At 34.1% G+C, this 16103-nt stretch overlaps 1 protein-coding gene across 1 annotated transcript; it reads left to right on the forward strand.

Moving 5' to 3' along the window:
* Positions 1-2821: 2821 nt before the first annotated feature.
* nucb2b (nucleobindin 2b) lies at positions 2822-16100 on the forward strand. Its single transcript, XM_073850333.1, has 13 exons — positions 2822-2957; positions 4774-4899; positions 5244-5351; positions 5452-5584; positions 5846-5949; positions 10919-11104; positions 11272-11362; positions 11441-11499; positions 11600-11692; positions 11788-11877; positions 12355-12525; positions 13375-13435; positions 14957-16100. The coding sequence occupies exons 2-13, from the start codon at positions 4774-4776 to the stop codon at positions 15046-15048; spliced, it is 1314 nt and encodes a 437-aa protein (XP_073706434.1). The 5' UTR covers positions 2822-2957; the 3' UTR covers positions 15049-16100.
* The last annotated feature ends 3 nt before the right edge of the window (positions 16101-16103 follow it).

Below are 16103 nucleotides of genomic sequence, written 5' to 3' on the forward strand. Positions count from 1 at the left end.
AACATGGGCTTGATACTGACTCAGAAACCTTTTCTTTCGCAGCTGTCTACTCAACAATTCTATGGATAGAAGTCAGTTTTGTTGTGCCAGCTGACCCCATCTAGGGTTCTGACGAGGAAGACAGCAAGATTTTTAATTTCCTAAATAAATATTCTGTTAAGTTTTTGTGTTCATATATATATATATATATATATATATATATATATATATATATATATATATATATATATATATATAAATTGTGTGTGTAAATTGTTTCTAAATAAATATTCTATGAATATTATATATGTTTTATGTATTTATTTATGCCTTATATTTAAAATGTATACACATTTTTTGGGGGGGAAAAAGTTACCATAGACCGGCAAGTGACTATATATGATCACTTCATTTAACCTAATTTTCAACATAAAAACATAAAAAAAAATTTTAAGTCACAAAAGTTTAAAGGTCTTGTAATAACCTCCAATAACACTCTGGGGTTGAATTTTAGAATTTCCAAGTATTTCAATGAGTGCCCTATAAAGGGTTAAATAGAAAACAGTTATTTTAATAGTAAAAATATTTTAAAATGTTGCTGTTTATCCTGTAATTTGAATCAAATAAATGCAGGCTTTGTGAGCAGAAGAGACTTCTTTAAAAAAACATTAAAAATCTTCCTGTCTGAAAACTTTTGACTGGTAGAGTATATTTCAAGAAAAAGAAAACAGAATGCTGTGGATTTAAAAAAAAAAATCCCTTCAACTAACCTACCAGGTCTTTTTTTTTTTTTTTTTTTTTTACAGCTGTTAGAAAGTTAGAAACGCTTAAATTGGCCAGCTGAGTACTTTCTGCACAGAAATATGCAGTACAAATAAATAAATAATCAAGAAAACCATTCAGAACATAATGAAAACACATCTGCTTGTTTAAAACCACAAACACAGAACAACTAGTCAAACAGACTTTTAAGACAAAACAAATAAGACCAAATGCCAAACAATCATCAGGCTTAAACAAAACAGAGTATATGTGCGCAGATATAAAAACATCAAAAATAATTAACTTGTATATATATTTGCATTCAGTTATATAAACATTGACTCAAATACACTTGATATCAAATGTTTAGATGAAGATGTGTATTCCATTGGTAGACTTTGAGTGCCATCTAATGGCTAGATGTAGTCATTGCAAATCATAAAAATATGATTAATAGCAAACCGGTGCTTTGGTCTAGAATTAAGTGCAATATTGAGCTGTGTTTCAATTTTTAACACCCAGAGCTGTAGTCTACTATCTAATAATCTAGCTTTAAACTAAAAACAAAACAAACAAAAAAATTGTTTTCTTATTTAGAGTTAATCTATGATTGTCACCAGTGTTGGGGAAAGTTACTTTTAAAAGTGATGCATTACAATATTGAGTTACTCCTTAAAAAAGTAACTAATTACGTTACTTTTGCGTTACTTTTTAAATCTGGGCAGGGCTTGCTTGTTTGTTTTTAATATAAAAAGTTCTATTTTTGGCAAATGTAAAAGCCTTTTTACACCAAAAGCCTCAGACTTAGAGAAAAGTACATTTCTGTCTGTACAGTAGACCGCAGAAGAAAAATGTCAACTCTTCAACAATAAAAAAAAGCAAAACAAATGTTAGATTATCTTGAGTAATTTTTGCTCATTAGTATGGATGAACTGGACCATCGAAGGTTGGCAGCAAAGACATCGGTTAATAAAATGGGATTAAATACATAAAGGATATTTGTATTATTGAACATTTAACTATTGCAGGTTTGCGTTGAGTTTCACTGTTTTTATTCATTTCGAGGAATACTGTGAGATGAATTAATGCATGTTCACATTTATTCTAGAACTAAAGTAACATCTTACAATTTCTCTCAACATGGGGACAATTGAGCTTTTGATCAATAAATGGAGGGAGGGGGAGTATAACTGGCGTTACTTATTTGAAAAAGTAACAGATATTTTCTTGTCAATTAAAAAGTAATGCGTTACTTTACTAGTTAAAAGTAATATTATTACGTAACGTGCGTTACTTGTAATGCATTACCTCCAACACTGAACGTCACATACAATAACACAACCAAAAAAAATCTTGGTTGGCTTAATTTCTTATTTCAAATGTTAAAAGGTCAAGACATTTAGCAGGCTTTATGCTGTTTTAATACTAAATAGTGTCTGAGGGATACATTTAGAGTATGGAGGAGAGACACTGAGTGAATAATCCAAATATGTGAGGAAAATATTGAAAACAGGGACGGAAATGAACTCAACATTGTCTAAAAGCAGCTTCTTACTTACAAAGACATACAAACTGTAAACCATTATTTTGAAGACACATATGAAACTGTTTTATGTAAATAACGATTCATTTTTAAGGTACATATTATGTTCCGACCACAAATCTATCCAATTGTTTTCACAGCTCAGTCCATTTGTTTTTATGCTAAACTTAACATTGACTTTAACCTACATTTGTTCCAGTTTCAACATTCTGGAATGTAGCATCATGACCCACCCTACAAACAACACAGCCAAGATAACAGCTTTAATAGTTTGGCTTGTGGAGCACTGACGAAAATCATGAATGACAGTGACACTCAGCTCTTCAAATTTAGAGCTGTGTAACGGTGGACTCGTGAACGCCACGTACCTCTTCTAACCTGCGTACATGCCAAGTTACCATGGGAACCTTTGACAGACAGTTTGCACGCTCAATGAGAGAGCAACGCGAAAAAAATTCAAAGGCGGAAGCGCGACGGTTTGTCCAATCACCAGAGCGAGGGGCGTGGCTACACATCTTAGCAGGCGGGGTTTACATTAAGGAACTGTGTTTAGCACACATCAGGTAAAACAAGTTGCAAATGAACTGTCAGAGCGGTTACATCTGTGACGCTTGATCGAGGCGAAAGCAGCAACATCGAGTTTATAAATACTACTCTCAGGGGATCTTTCAGGGTAGGTGTTCACCTGTTGCTTCCGTATAATGTCAGCTGATGTATTCTGTTTTACAACTGATGATGCTTAAAGACACGTACAGTGGAGTAATATAGTTTTGTGTTTAGAGATGAAGACGTTCAGGAATTAATGTCATGTAGTACCTAATATGTTGTACATTTCCGATATGATTTCAGCCTGAATAAATAATTAGGATTTATTTACTCGTAATTTGAAAATGATGTCTTCCGTGTGACAGACAGCTAGGGATTGTCAAGGTTTATCTTGCACGTGTGCGTGACGTCACGCTCTGGTTGTAGGAATTCTCTTTTAAAAACAAATAACCGTAATTTCGTCATATTGGAATTCTAAAGTTCTATTTGACAATTTTGTCAAAATTCAGTTATTTACATATTTTCGACCTATGCATATTATGTGACTTTTTTAAGTTGTGTGCATGTTTGGGTACTTTTTATTTAGAAAACAAAGTATAAAAGTACATGGAATGCAACGTTTTAAAGCCCAATATCTCAAAACTGCTCAGAATGCCGATACAACTTTATAATTCCAAGGTGGTATTTGTATTATTTTGTATTAAATATTATCTAGAACTCGCTCTTTAGTGTTTGTGTGTAATATTTGTGAAGTCTTTTCTGCTCATCAAGGCTGTGTTTATTTGATTTAAAAAAAGCTATAATATTGTGAAATATTATTGCAATTTAAAATAGTGGTTTTCTTTTTTAATATACTTTAATATAGCATTTATTCCTGTGATGCAATGCTGAAATTTCAGAATCTTTACCCCAGTCTTCAGTGTCAAATGATCCCGATCATTCTAATATGCTGATTTACTTTTAATGCTGGAAACATTTGTGCTACTTTTTTTTGAACCTGTGATACTTTTTAATTATTTTTCTTTTTTTCTTTTTGATGAATAAATTTATAATGGAAATCTTTTGAAACAATATATAGTACCATTCAAAATTTCGGGTCAGTAAGTATTTTTTTTTAAGGAATTAATACTTGTATTTAACAAGGATGTGTTGAATTGTTAAAAAAAAATGAGAGTAAAGGATTAATAGTTAAAAAAAACTTAAGAATATATTTTTATTTTGCATAAATGCTGTTGGGTTTTTTTATTCATCAACGAATCCTAAAAAAAAAAAAAAAGTATCAGTTTCCAAAAGTATTAAGCAGCACAACTGTTTCTAACACTGATAATAAATCAGCATCTTAGAATGATTTCTAAAGGGTCATGTGACACTGAAGACTGCAGTAATGGCTGGTGAAAATTCAGCTTTTCATTACAGAAATAAATTAGATTTTAAAGTATATTAAAATAGAAAACTGTTATTTTAATTTGCAATAATATTTCATAATATTACTGTTTTTTTTCTGTATTATTCATTAAAAAAGCAACTTTTATGAGCATAAGATACTTCTTTAAATATCTTTAAAAATCCCACCACAACCTAGAGAGAGAGAGAGAGAGAGAAAGAGCTAAAATTATTATTATAAATAAAACAATTAAAATAAATCACACATAACTATATAGGTCTAGATAATTCATAATATAACTATATTATAAATCAATATATAAATACTTAATAATATGTCTATAAATTGTGTCATTTTTGGGACTTTTTATTTAGAAAACAAAGTATAAAAATATATAGATGTATATTGAATGCAAACACGTTGAAGATCAATATTTCAAAACTACTCAGAATGCAGACAGAACTTTATAATTCTAAGGTTGCGATTTGTATTTGTATATAACATCTAGAAAGTTATTTGTATGAGAAATGACACTGGTGATATTCTCGTCCTTTTACAGATGTGGGGACTGTCACACTTCTGCTTGATGCTGTGTCTGTGGGCTTGTTTGGATGCACTTCCAGTTGCTGTGGATAAGACCAAAGTGAGCCCTCCGGCTGAGGAACTCGAGCCACCTAAAAGTGCAGTAAGTGATATGATTTCATAATGTTTTCTCTCTTTTAGAGAGAAACGCATGAAAACATGTCTTTATACTAATAGAGACTTGCTAGTCCAGTGTTAAAATGGGTGTGACGCTTCTCTGTTATACAGTGTGAAAATTTCAGACAGGTTTGGTAAGCAGGCATTACATATATAATATGATGCTTATATAGGCTGTGCCATAATAGAGAAAGGAGTGTTCAACTTACATAGACTAACTCTAAATGCTCAGTCCTTTTGAAAATGTTCCTTATCACACAGCTTTAAAAGGATTTAGTCTCCCTAGTTTTTCCTCACTTTGCTCTCTACATCTAATTTGAATTCATTTAGGACACTGGATTACACTATGATCGATATCTCAGAGAGGTTATTGATTTCCTGGAAAAGGACCCACATTTCAGAGAGAAACTTCATAACACAGACATGGAAGACATCAAGGTATTGCAGCCCTTTATTTCCCAATTCTACTTTGCAGAGGCTTAATCAGATTATCTAAACACCCCATTGCTTACCTCTCATTCTCTGTTTGGTGAAACAGCAAGGGAAACTGGCTAAAGAATTGGACTTTGTCAGCCATCATGTGCGGACTAAACTCGATGAGCTAAAGAGGCAAGAAGTGAACAGACTGCGCACCCTGATCAAAGTCAAACAAGACGTGAACGGAGATAAAGGTATTGCATGCAGTGCTTTAAACGCAAAATTGTTTTTGTTATTGTTTGGAGAATAGAGAATATTGTGAAATGTCCTCTACCATACTGTTTCATTTACAGTCACCTGGCTCAGAGATTTACAAGGATATATAGTATGTTGTATCTGAGAGTGTCATTTATCAAACTGCCCATATTACAGTTTACTTTATAAACCTGTAACTCTGGCCTGCTGCAGAGACAAGAAGCATATATGAAATTGAGACACTTTTAATTTCCCTCAAGGTATGACAGTGGACCACCAAGCACTTCTGAAACAGTTTGAGCATCTGGATCATGTGAATCCACATACATTTGAAGTGGAAGACTTGGATCGTCTCATTAAATCGGTAGGCTCCAAATCTGACTTCCTGTTGGTTTTATTTACACTCACAGTTGTCACAGATTTTTGTTCAGGGCCCAAAAGAACCTTTTGGCAGGTGAAATAAGAAAATTTCCATAAATATTTATTAGCTTATTATGTTTTTGTTATTTTTTGCCTTATGGAAATTTATTGATTTATATTGAAGCCTGTTTCCCCTGACTTTTTTTTTTCAGAATTGCATGATATAAACTTGCAGTTCTGACTTTATTTCTCAGAATTGTCAGATATAAGCTCACAGTTGCGAGTTATGAAGTCAGAATTGTGATATACATTTTTTTTTTTAATTGCAAGTTTATATCTCGAAATTCTGACTTAATAACACAATTGTGGGTAAAAAAAAAAGCCTGTCTTTTTTCCTCCTCAAAATTGGACTTTATAACTTTTGTAAATTTATAACTCACAATTCAAGTTCATATTTCAAAATTCTGAGAAAAAAAAGTCATAGTTGCGAGTTTATATCTCACAATTCGGAGAAAGAAAGTCAGAATTGTGAGTTTATATCATGCAATTCGGAGAAGAAATTATGAGAAAAAAAGTCAGAACTGTGAGTATATATCATGCAATTGTGAGAAAAAAGTCAGAATTTTGAGTTTGTATCTCACAATTCTAACTTTATTTCTCGCAATTGCGAATTTATATCCCGTAATTCTGACTTTATAACTTGCAATTGTGGCAATGGCAACTTTATTTATATAGCCCTATTTCCTACAACCAGAGTTGACCAATGTGCTTTACAATAAAAAAAACTAAAAAACAGCAGTAACACAATGAATAAATAGAAAGGGTGTTAAACTACAGGGAAAAAACATCACAACATACAACAAAAACACAGAACAAGGATAAAAAGTGCTTCAACCAAAATTAAAAGCCTTGTTGAACAGTTTTTAATTTAGACTTAAAAATAGCCACTCTAAAAGAAGCCATTCTAATAAAAATGGGAAGATCATTCCAGAGTCTTGGGGCAATAGAAGCAAAAGCGTGATCGCCCCTACACTCCCCTTTGTCTTGAGAAAGAACAAAAGTCTCTGGTTAGAGGACCGGAGGGATCTGGTTACACTGTGGTCAGTCAATAAATCTGAAATATATGATGGAGCCATACCATGTAGTGACTTATAAACAATAAGTAAAATTTTAAAATCTACTCTGTAACGTGCAGGCAGCCAGTGTAAGGACTGTAAAACTGGAGTAATATGATCCCGTTTATGAACCCCAGTCAAAAGAGTGAGCATTGCGAGTTTATATTACGCAATTCTGAGAAAAAATGTCTGAATTGCGAGTTTGTATCACGCAATTCGGAGAAAGAAAGTCAGAATTGCGAGTTTATATCAAAATTCTGAGAAAAAAAGTCATAACTGCGAGTGTATATCACATAATTCAAGGAAACAAAGTCGTAACTGCGAGTTTATATCACAATTCGGAGAAGGAATTCTGAAAAGTCTGAATTGCGAGTTTATATTATGCAATTCTGAGAAAAAATCAGAGAAAGGCGGTCAGAATTGCGAGTTTATATAAAAATTATGAGAGAAAGTCTGAATTGTTTATATTTCACAATTCTGAGAAAATAAAGTTGTAATTCTTAATTCTGAGAAAGAATTCTGAGAAAAAAAGTCAGAACTGAAAGTATACATCACGAAATTGCGGGAAAAAAGTCCGAATTTTGAGTTTGTATCTCACAATTCTGACTTTATTTCTCGCAATTGCGAATTTATATCCCGTAATTCTCACTTTATAACTTGCAATTGCAAGTTTATATCTCACAATTCTGAGAAAAAAAAGTCTGAATTGTGAGTTTAAATTGCGCAATTCTGATGAAAAAAGTCAGAATTGCAAGTTTATATCATGCAAATCAGAGAAAGATGGTCAGAATTGCAAGTTTATATCTCAAAATTATGAGAAAGAAAGTCTGAATTGTGAGTTTATATCACACAATTGTAAGAAAGTCAGAACTGCAAGTGTACAGTCGTGGCCAAAAGTTTTGAGAATGGCACAAATATTAGTTTTCTATACAGCATACAATACTGAAACAATACAGTTGTTTCAGTGATGTACTGAAATATAATTACAAGCACTTCATACGTTTCAAAGGCTTTTATCGACAATTACATGACATTTATGCAAAGAGTCAGTATTTGCAGTGTTGGCCCTTCTTGTTCAGGACCTCTGCAATTCGACTGGGCATGCTCTCAATCAACTTCTGGGCCAAATCCTGAGTGATAGCCATTCTTTCATAATCACTTCTTGGAGTTTGTCAGAATTAGTGGGTTTTTGTTTGTCCACCCGCCTCTTGAGGATTGACCACAAGTTCTCAATGGGATTAAGATCTGGGGAGTTTCCAGGCCATGGACCCAAAATTTCAACGTTTTGGTCCCCGAGCCACTTAGTTATCACTTTTGCCTTATGGCACGGTGCTCCATCGTGCTGGAAAATGCGTTGTTCTTCACCAAACTGTTGTTGGATTGTTGGAAGAAGTTGCTGTTGGAGGGTGTTTTGGTACCATTCTTTATTCATGGCTTTGTTTTTGGGCAAAATTGTGAGTGAGCCCACTCCCTTGGATGAGAAGCAACCCCACACATGAATGGTCTCAGGATGCTTTACTGTTGGCATGACACAGGACTGATGGTAGCACTCACCTTTTCTTCTCCGGACAAGCCCTTTTCCAGATGCCCCAAACAATCGGAAAGAGGCTTCATCGGAGAATATGACTTTGCCCCAGTCCTCAGCAGTCCATTCGCCATAGTTTTTGCAGAAGATCAATCTGTCCCTGATGTTTTTTTTGAAGAAGTGGCTTCTTTGCTGCCCTTCTTGACACCAGGCCATCTTCCAAAAGTCTTGGCCTCACTGTGCGTGCAGATGCGCTCACACCTGCCTGCTGCCATTCCTGAGCAAGCTCTGCACTGGTGGCACACCGATCCCGCAGCTGAATCCTCTTTAGGAGACGATCCTGGCGCTTGCTTGACTTTCTTGGACGCCCTGAAGCCTTCTTAACAATGCAATGGAAAGTTTTTTTCAGGATTAAGTTAATTTTCATGGCAAAGAAGGACTATGCAATTCATCTGATCACTCTTCATAACATTCTGGAGTATATGCAAATTGCTATTATAAAAACTTAAGCACCAACTTTTCCAATTTCCATTATTTATGTAATTCTCAAAAGTTCTGGCCACGACTGTACATTTCACAATTCTGGGAAAGAATTCTGAGGGAAAAAAGTAACTGTGAGTATATCACACAGTTACAAGACAAAAAGACAGAATTTTGAGTTTGTATCTCACAATTCTGACTTTATTTCTCGCAATTGCGAATTTATATCCCGTAATTCTGACTTTATAACTTGCAATTGCGAGTTTATGTCTCACAATTCTGAGAAGTTTGAATTGCGATTTTATATCACGCAAATCACAGAAAGACGGTCACAATTGCGAGTTTATATCTCAAAATTATGAGAAAGAAAGTCAGAATTGTGAATTGTGAGTTGCAATTCTGAAGTCTAAGAAAGAATTCTAAGGAAAAAAAGTCAGAACTGTGAGTATATATCACACAGTTACAAGAAAATAGTCAGAATTTTGAGTTTGTATCTTACAATTCTAACTTTATTTCTTGCAATTGCGAATTTATATCCCGTATTTATAACTTGCAATTACGAGTTCATATCATGCAGTACTGAAAAAAAAGTTGTGAGTTTGTATCTCACAATTCTGACTTTATTTTTCGCAATTACGAGTTTTTATCCCACGATTTTGATAACTTGCAATTGTGCATTTATATCACACAGTTCTGAGAAAAAAGTCTGAATTGTGAGTTTGTATCTTGCATTTGCAGGGAAAAAGTCAGAATTGTGAAATAAAAAGACCTTTTTTTTTTTTTTTTTTATTCCGTGGCGGAAACAGGCTTCCATAGATTTAGCTGTTTCTCCTAGCGTATTTGTGATTAAAATGCAGGTAATTTTGTCTCTGTGTATATGCATCTGTCATAAAAACCCTAAATTTTATCCATGTAGCTCAAAGTGTAGAGCATAGCGCTAGCAACACCAATGTCATGGGTTCCATTCCTAGGGAATAATGGAACTGATAATATGTACATGAATTCAGTGTCACTTTGGATAAAATGTGTAAATGTAAATGTAATGAATAATGTAAATATGTGTCATATTTAAATGTTCAAAAGTCACAGTACAAATGCTGTTTGTAGTTTTGTGAATTGTTGCTATTTCGGAGCTATATCACTGTCATAATTACAATGGATAGCTGCACACAAGTGCAATTGATGCTGCTGTAAACCCTTTTTGTGAAAGTTTGTACTAGTTCGCCCAACTTACACAGTCCCAGAAACAATGTTTGGGTGGAGCATGGGAAAGAAACAGAAGTCATTAACCTTATTAGAAGTCTGTACTATCAGAATGATTTTGGAACTGATATTTCAAGTTAAAAAATGTACAAACTGCTGCTTTAAGTGGCCAAAATTAATCTCAGATCATAAATTACAGGGCACTTATAATGCCCCTTTTTACAATTACATAAACACGTGAAGATAATCATGGTGGATTGTGTGTGGCTCACTCAGGGCGTGCTGTATGCTAATACGGCAGTGTCCGTCAACAGTCATGGGCAGGGACACTGCTAATGATTTATAGGGATTAAAAAAAAGGAGCGGGTGGATTTTTATCTTTATAGGGTGGTTCTGTACACAGCATGCCAACACACAAGTGAATTTTGCATATTAGGTGCCCTTTAACAGCAAAACCTGTAAAGAAAACATCTAACAGATTATTTTTGTGTTTGATTTACACAGTGAGGGTCAACAGTCTTTGCACCTATAATTCGACAAGTGCAGTTCAAGATTAATTTCCTATGTTGGATAGAGATCTATACAAATGATCTACTGCTCTCCACACATTGAAAATTTCCTCTCTGCTTGTTTCCTTTTGTCAAATTGAGGCCACAGATGACCTGGAAAACTTCGACAAGGAACGACATGAAGACTTCAAGACGTACGAGATGACGAAGGAACATGAACGGAGGGAACATCTGAAGACACTGGATGAGGAAGCGCGCAAAAAAGAGGAGGAACACTATGACGAGATGAAGAAGAAACATGCGGACCATCCCAAAATCAATCACCCTGTAAGCTAAAGACACATTCCTTTAACTATTATAATAATCAAATAAGCAAATTTGTGATATTAGTTCTTCTTTTTCTTGCTTTTTTTTTTTGTAATCGACCATATTCAAATCTGCCTCCATCTGATCAACAACCAATGTATAGTTCTGGTTTGTTTGTGTGTAAATAGGGCAGTCAAGACCAGTTGAAAGAGGTCTGGGAGGAATCTGACGGTTTGGATCCCAACGATTTTGACCCAAAGACATTCTTCAAACTACATGGTGAGATCAGTGAGCCGCTCTGTTCTGAACACTTACTTTACATCACAGCACGACTGTGACATCTGTTTGCTTTTGCAGACACTAATGGAGATGGCTACTTTGATGAGCAAGAGCTCGAGGCACTGTTTACCAAAGAGGTTCCCCTTAATAACCTTTGCATTCAGTGCTATCATAATAGAGTACTTTGAAGATTTTTAAAGGGGTGCTAAATCTGATGCTTGTGTCCACCATGTTCAGCTAGAGAAAGTCTATGATCCCACACATGAAGAGGATGACATGGTGGAAATGGAAGAAGAGAGACTTCGCATGAGAGAACATGTGATGAATGAGGTGGGGGCATCATAGCATGGGAATGATTCATTGTGATAATGATATTATTTCAAAGATGGTTCACAAGTAATCTTTTTTTTTTTTATTGTCCATAGGTTGACGCTAACAGAGACAGGCTTGTTTCACTAGATGAATTTATTACTGCCACAAATAGAAAAGAATTTCTAGAGCCAGATGGATGGGAGGTAATATTTTATTTTACTTTTTAATTTTACTTTTAATTTTTTTATTTTAATTTTATTTTTCTTTCCTGTTTGTCAACTCCTTTCTATTAAGAATATAGGTTCACTGCTGTTCAAATGTTTGGGAACAGTGAGTTTTGAAAGAATCCTGATGTTTCAAGGTTTCTTGTGGAGCAAATCAGCATATAAGAATGATTTCTGAGAGATCATGTGACACTAAAGACTAGATTAATGGCTGCTGAAAATTCAGTTTTGCCATCACAGGAATAAATTACATTTTGAAATATATTAAAATAGAGAATTGATATATTGATATTTTACTGTTTTAATTGTAGTTTTTACCAAATAAATGCAAAACTGCTGAGCATAAGAGACTTTCAAAAACATGCAAAAAATACTCAAACCTTAAACTTTTAGATAGTAGTGTACATTTCATTAAATAGTTTTGTTTATTGTTTTGTTTGTCTGCTTCCTCTTGAGACCCTAGAACAGAATCCAGCCTACACTGAAGAAGAGTTAAGAGAGTTTGAGGAGCATCTTGTTCGAGAGGAGCAAGACCTAAACCTGAAGACAAATGAGCTGCTGAAACAGCGAGAGGAGCTGGAGAGACAACAGGAACAGCTTAACTCCCAGAAAATGGAGTTACAGCGGGTAAGAGAGTGAGAGATTAGGAGAAACAAATAGATTTTATAAAAAAAAATAGATAGGACTTATTTTGGAGCCAGATACTGAGTGAGAGATACACAGGTTCTCACAATCCTGGAAAACCTCCAAATACGAGCGAATTTAAAAAGTGTGATATGCAGACCTGGAAGAGTGATGGAAATTAATAAGATCTTAAAAGGTCATGGAAATGTCATGGATATTTTTGAGTTATTTTCAGCCCTGATGACTTTAAATCCACTCTCTATTGAAATCTTTACAAGGTGATCAAGGTGAAATGACTGGGAAAGTCATGGAAAAATCATGGAAATGAATCTGTCAGAAACTATTAGAACCACTAAGAGATGTTGTTGTTATCTAACATAAGTTAATGGGTAAACCTCATGATACCTGTCAAGAACATACTATATTTTACCCCCAGAATAAACACATTGTATTTTACCCCCAAAACAGTGATTGGCCTTTTGAACACTCAATAGAAGATGTAAACATCTATTATTTATTATATTTACAGGTTCTGATTAAATGGAGTCAGCTGGTCCAAATAAACAGTAAAATCAGTAAAAATACATGTTTGTGGGTCAAGTTGTTTGCGGCCGGCCAACATAAAACATAGGTTTCATATAAGTCGAAACATAGAAAACAGGAACTAACGACTCGTTTAGGCTGTTCAGAGTGGATTCTTTATTTTGGAAGACAATAACTTTATCATGCACTTTCAGCTTTATAACTCTTTGCAGTTAGATTCTCATACAGCTACATTACATACTGCATGAAAGGCAGTATTAGAAGTGGCATAATAGGGCAGCTTTCTAACATACTAATCTTCTCTTTTAGGCAGTAGAGCACATGGAGCGGTTGAAAACACAGAAAACAGAGCCTCCAGTGCAAGCCAAAGGTCAGTACAATTGTTTTACATTTTTCTGGTCAGGCATTTTTCCCTGTCGTATAGGTAAGGAATAATTGACGACAGGCAGTTGAATTCTTGGAAAATAATGCACACCCGAGGTGGTGATGTGGCCACAATTTCTAAGAAATCAACAGACTGAAGTCAGTTATTCTGCTTATACCATGGTTACCACACCTCAAGACATCAATCAGATGACATATTTCAAGACATTCGTCTGTTTTTTGTCCTCAAAACGCGGTAACACTTTACAATAAGGTTCATTAGTTAAACATTAGTTAATGTATTAACTAACATGAACTAACCATGAGCAATACATTTGTTACTGTATTTACTAATATTTATTAACGTTAGTTAACGGAAATACAGTTGTTCATTGTTTGTTCATGTTAGTTTACATTGCATTAACTAATGTTAACAAAATTTTAATAATGCATTAGTAAATGTTGAAATTAACATTAACAAAGATTAATAAATGCTGTATAAGTGCAGTTCATTATTAGTTCATGTTAACTAATGTGGTTAACTAATGTTAACTAATGAACCTTATTGTAAAGTGTTACCCAAAACGCTATTGTGAGTAGCATTCATTTCTTACGCAGCTCATCCAATGCCTTCGTTACTAATTCCAAAACGTCATTTTAGACCTAGTAATGACACTTGAGCATTTGATAGCAAACTAATGCAGTTAATAATGAAGTTTTGGCCAAAGGTAAATTTTTGTGTGCCGATATACAGCCATATCTCAAGTCTACGAGTGTGATATTGCGTTTATACAACAGTTTGACGACACAAGTGTGTAAATAAACTAAATAACAACGGAGTTACAATGTAACTAAAATCAACATCACGTACTCTTCGTTTCTTAAAGGAGTAGTTCACTTTCAGAACAAAAATTTACAGATAATGTACTCACCCCCTTGTCATCCCAGATGTTCATGCCTTTCTTTCGTCAGTCATAAGGAAATTATGTTTTTTGAGGAAAACATTTCAGGATTTCTCTCCATATAATGGACTTCTATGGTGACCCCGAGTTTGAACTTCCTAAATGCAGCTTCAAAGGGCTCTAAACGATCACAGCCGAGGAAAAAAAGGTCTTATCTAGCAAAACGATCGGTTATTTTCAAAAATAAATTACAATTTATATACTGTTTTACCTGAAATGCTTGTCTTGTCTAGCTCTGTGTAGAGATTAAAAAGTATATAAATTGTAAATGTTTTTAGAAAATAACCGATCGTTTCGCTAGAATAAGACCCTTCTTCCTCGACTGGGATCATTTAGAGCCCTTTGAAGCTGCATTTAAACTGCATTTTGGAAGTTCAAACTCAGGGTCACCATAGAAGTCCCCCAAGTCCAAGCGGAGTGATACGATTACAAACTGTGAAACGGCTGTTGGAGTTTAGATATCGCTCTAATGTCACACTCCTATCAGCCAATCAGATTCGAGGACCGGAAAGAACTGTTGTATAAAACAAAATACTGATTTTCTATCATTATATCTCTGTTTTCAGTGAATGCAGTACCATCTGCTGTGGAAATACTACCTGGGGACAGTCAGCCTTTGTCACAAGGTCACCAGCAAGATCTCCCCGCACATTCTTAGCAGCTCAAGCTCTTCTCCGTGTGTGCAATGTGTTTGTATGTTGTATGTAGTGTCAAATATTTCTATCCTCACATTCAAATGGACCATTTACTGTCTCTTAGCAAAGACCTTGGTTTTCCTTGAAATAATTAAACAAATCACTGTGGTAGTATTTTCAAACACAAAACAATATTGAGTTACGAAATCCTAAAACAGACCGCTGAAATATGTAATTAGTTAACAGTCATAATTCTCTTATCAAAAGTGCAGATAATGAGGAAAGAGACTATACTTGAAACTTGCGTTTTGAGAAATTAACTCTGCTTTTATTGTTATCGTGTCTTTTTGTTCTTTCGTGTCTGATTTGCACAGTCTTTGCACAAACATGGCCAAATCTCATAGGATAGATCTGTATTCACATTTAGGCATTTGATATACCTAGGCAACAAATTAAATTTATTTCTTTTTTAAACATATTTTTTTATTGAAAAAAGACATGGAAGGTTACATGAAAATACGACTTGCCATTCTTTATGTACAGCTCTTCCAAAGAGGTGTACAGAATTAAAAAAAAAAAAAAAAAAATGCACAGGATAACAATTATGATACCATTACTGTTTTAGTAAGTACTGTCAAGTAAGTAAATAGTGGTTAGTAAGTAAATTGTGGTTTTGATTTTTTTTTTTTTTTTTTTTTTGTCATTTTCATGCTACAAAAGACCAAATTAGCATTGTTTTGTCAATCTTTAATTCAATGATTTTTGCTTTAGTTTATTTTAAAGTCAATCCAAGATTGAATCACAAGGGTCTGAAAATTTTAAATGGTTACTACTGCAACACCATTGAATTATTTTAAGCTGTTTAATTTTAATTCATTGTGGTTTCATGGTTTTCAACCAGTGTTCTACTGTAAACAATTTATACATTTGTAAAGTATACAGAAATCAAGTGTAAAATTTGTATAGAATGTTTGGTTAGTAGTTTTTTCTCCTTGTTTCAGTATCCTTTGTTATTTCAGAAGGAAACGACTGTGCTTTATGTTTCTCTACAATGTATTAAATTATGTCAGCTTCACCA

Source organism: Garra rufa, chromosome 11 (assembly GCF_049309525.1).
Source record: "Garra rufa chromosome 11, GarRuf1.0, whole genome shotgun sequence".
Taxonomy (NCBI): Eukaryota; Metazoa; Chordata; class Actinopteri; order Cypriniformes; family Cyprinidae; genus Garra; species Garra rufa.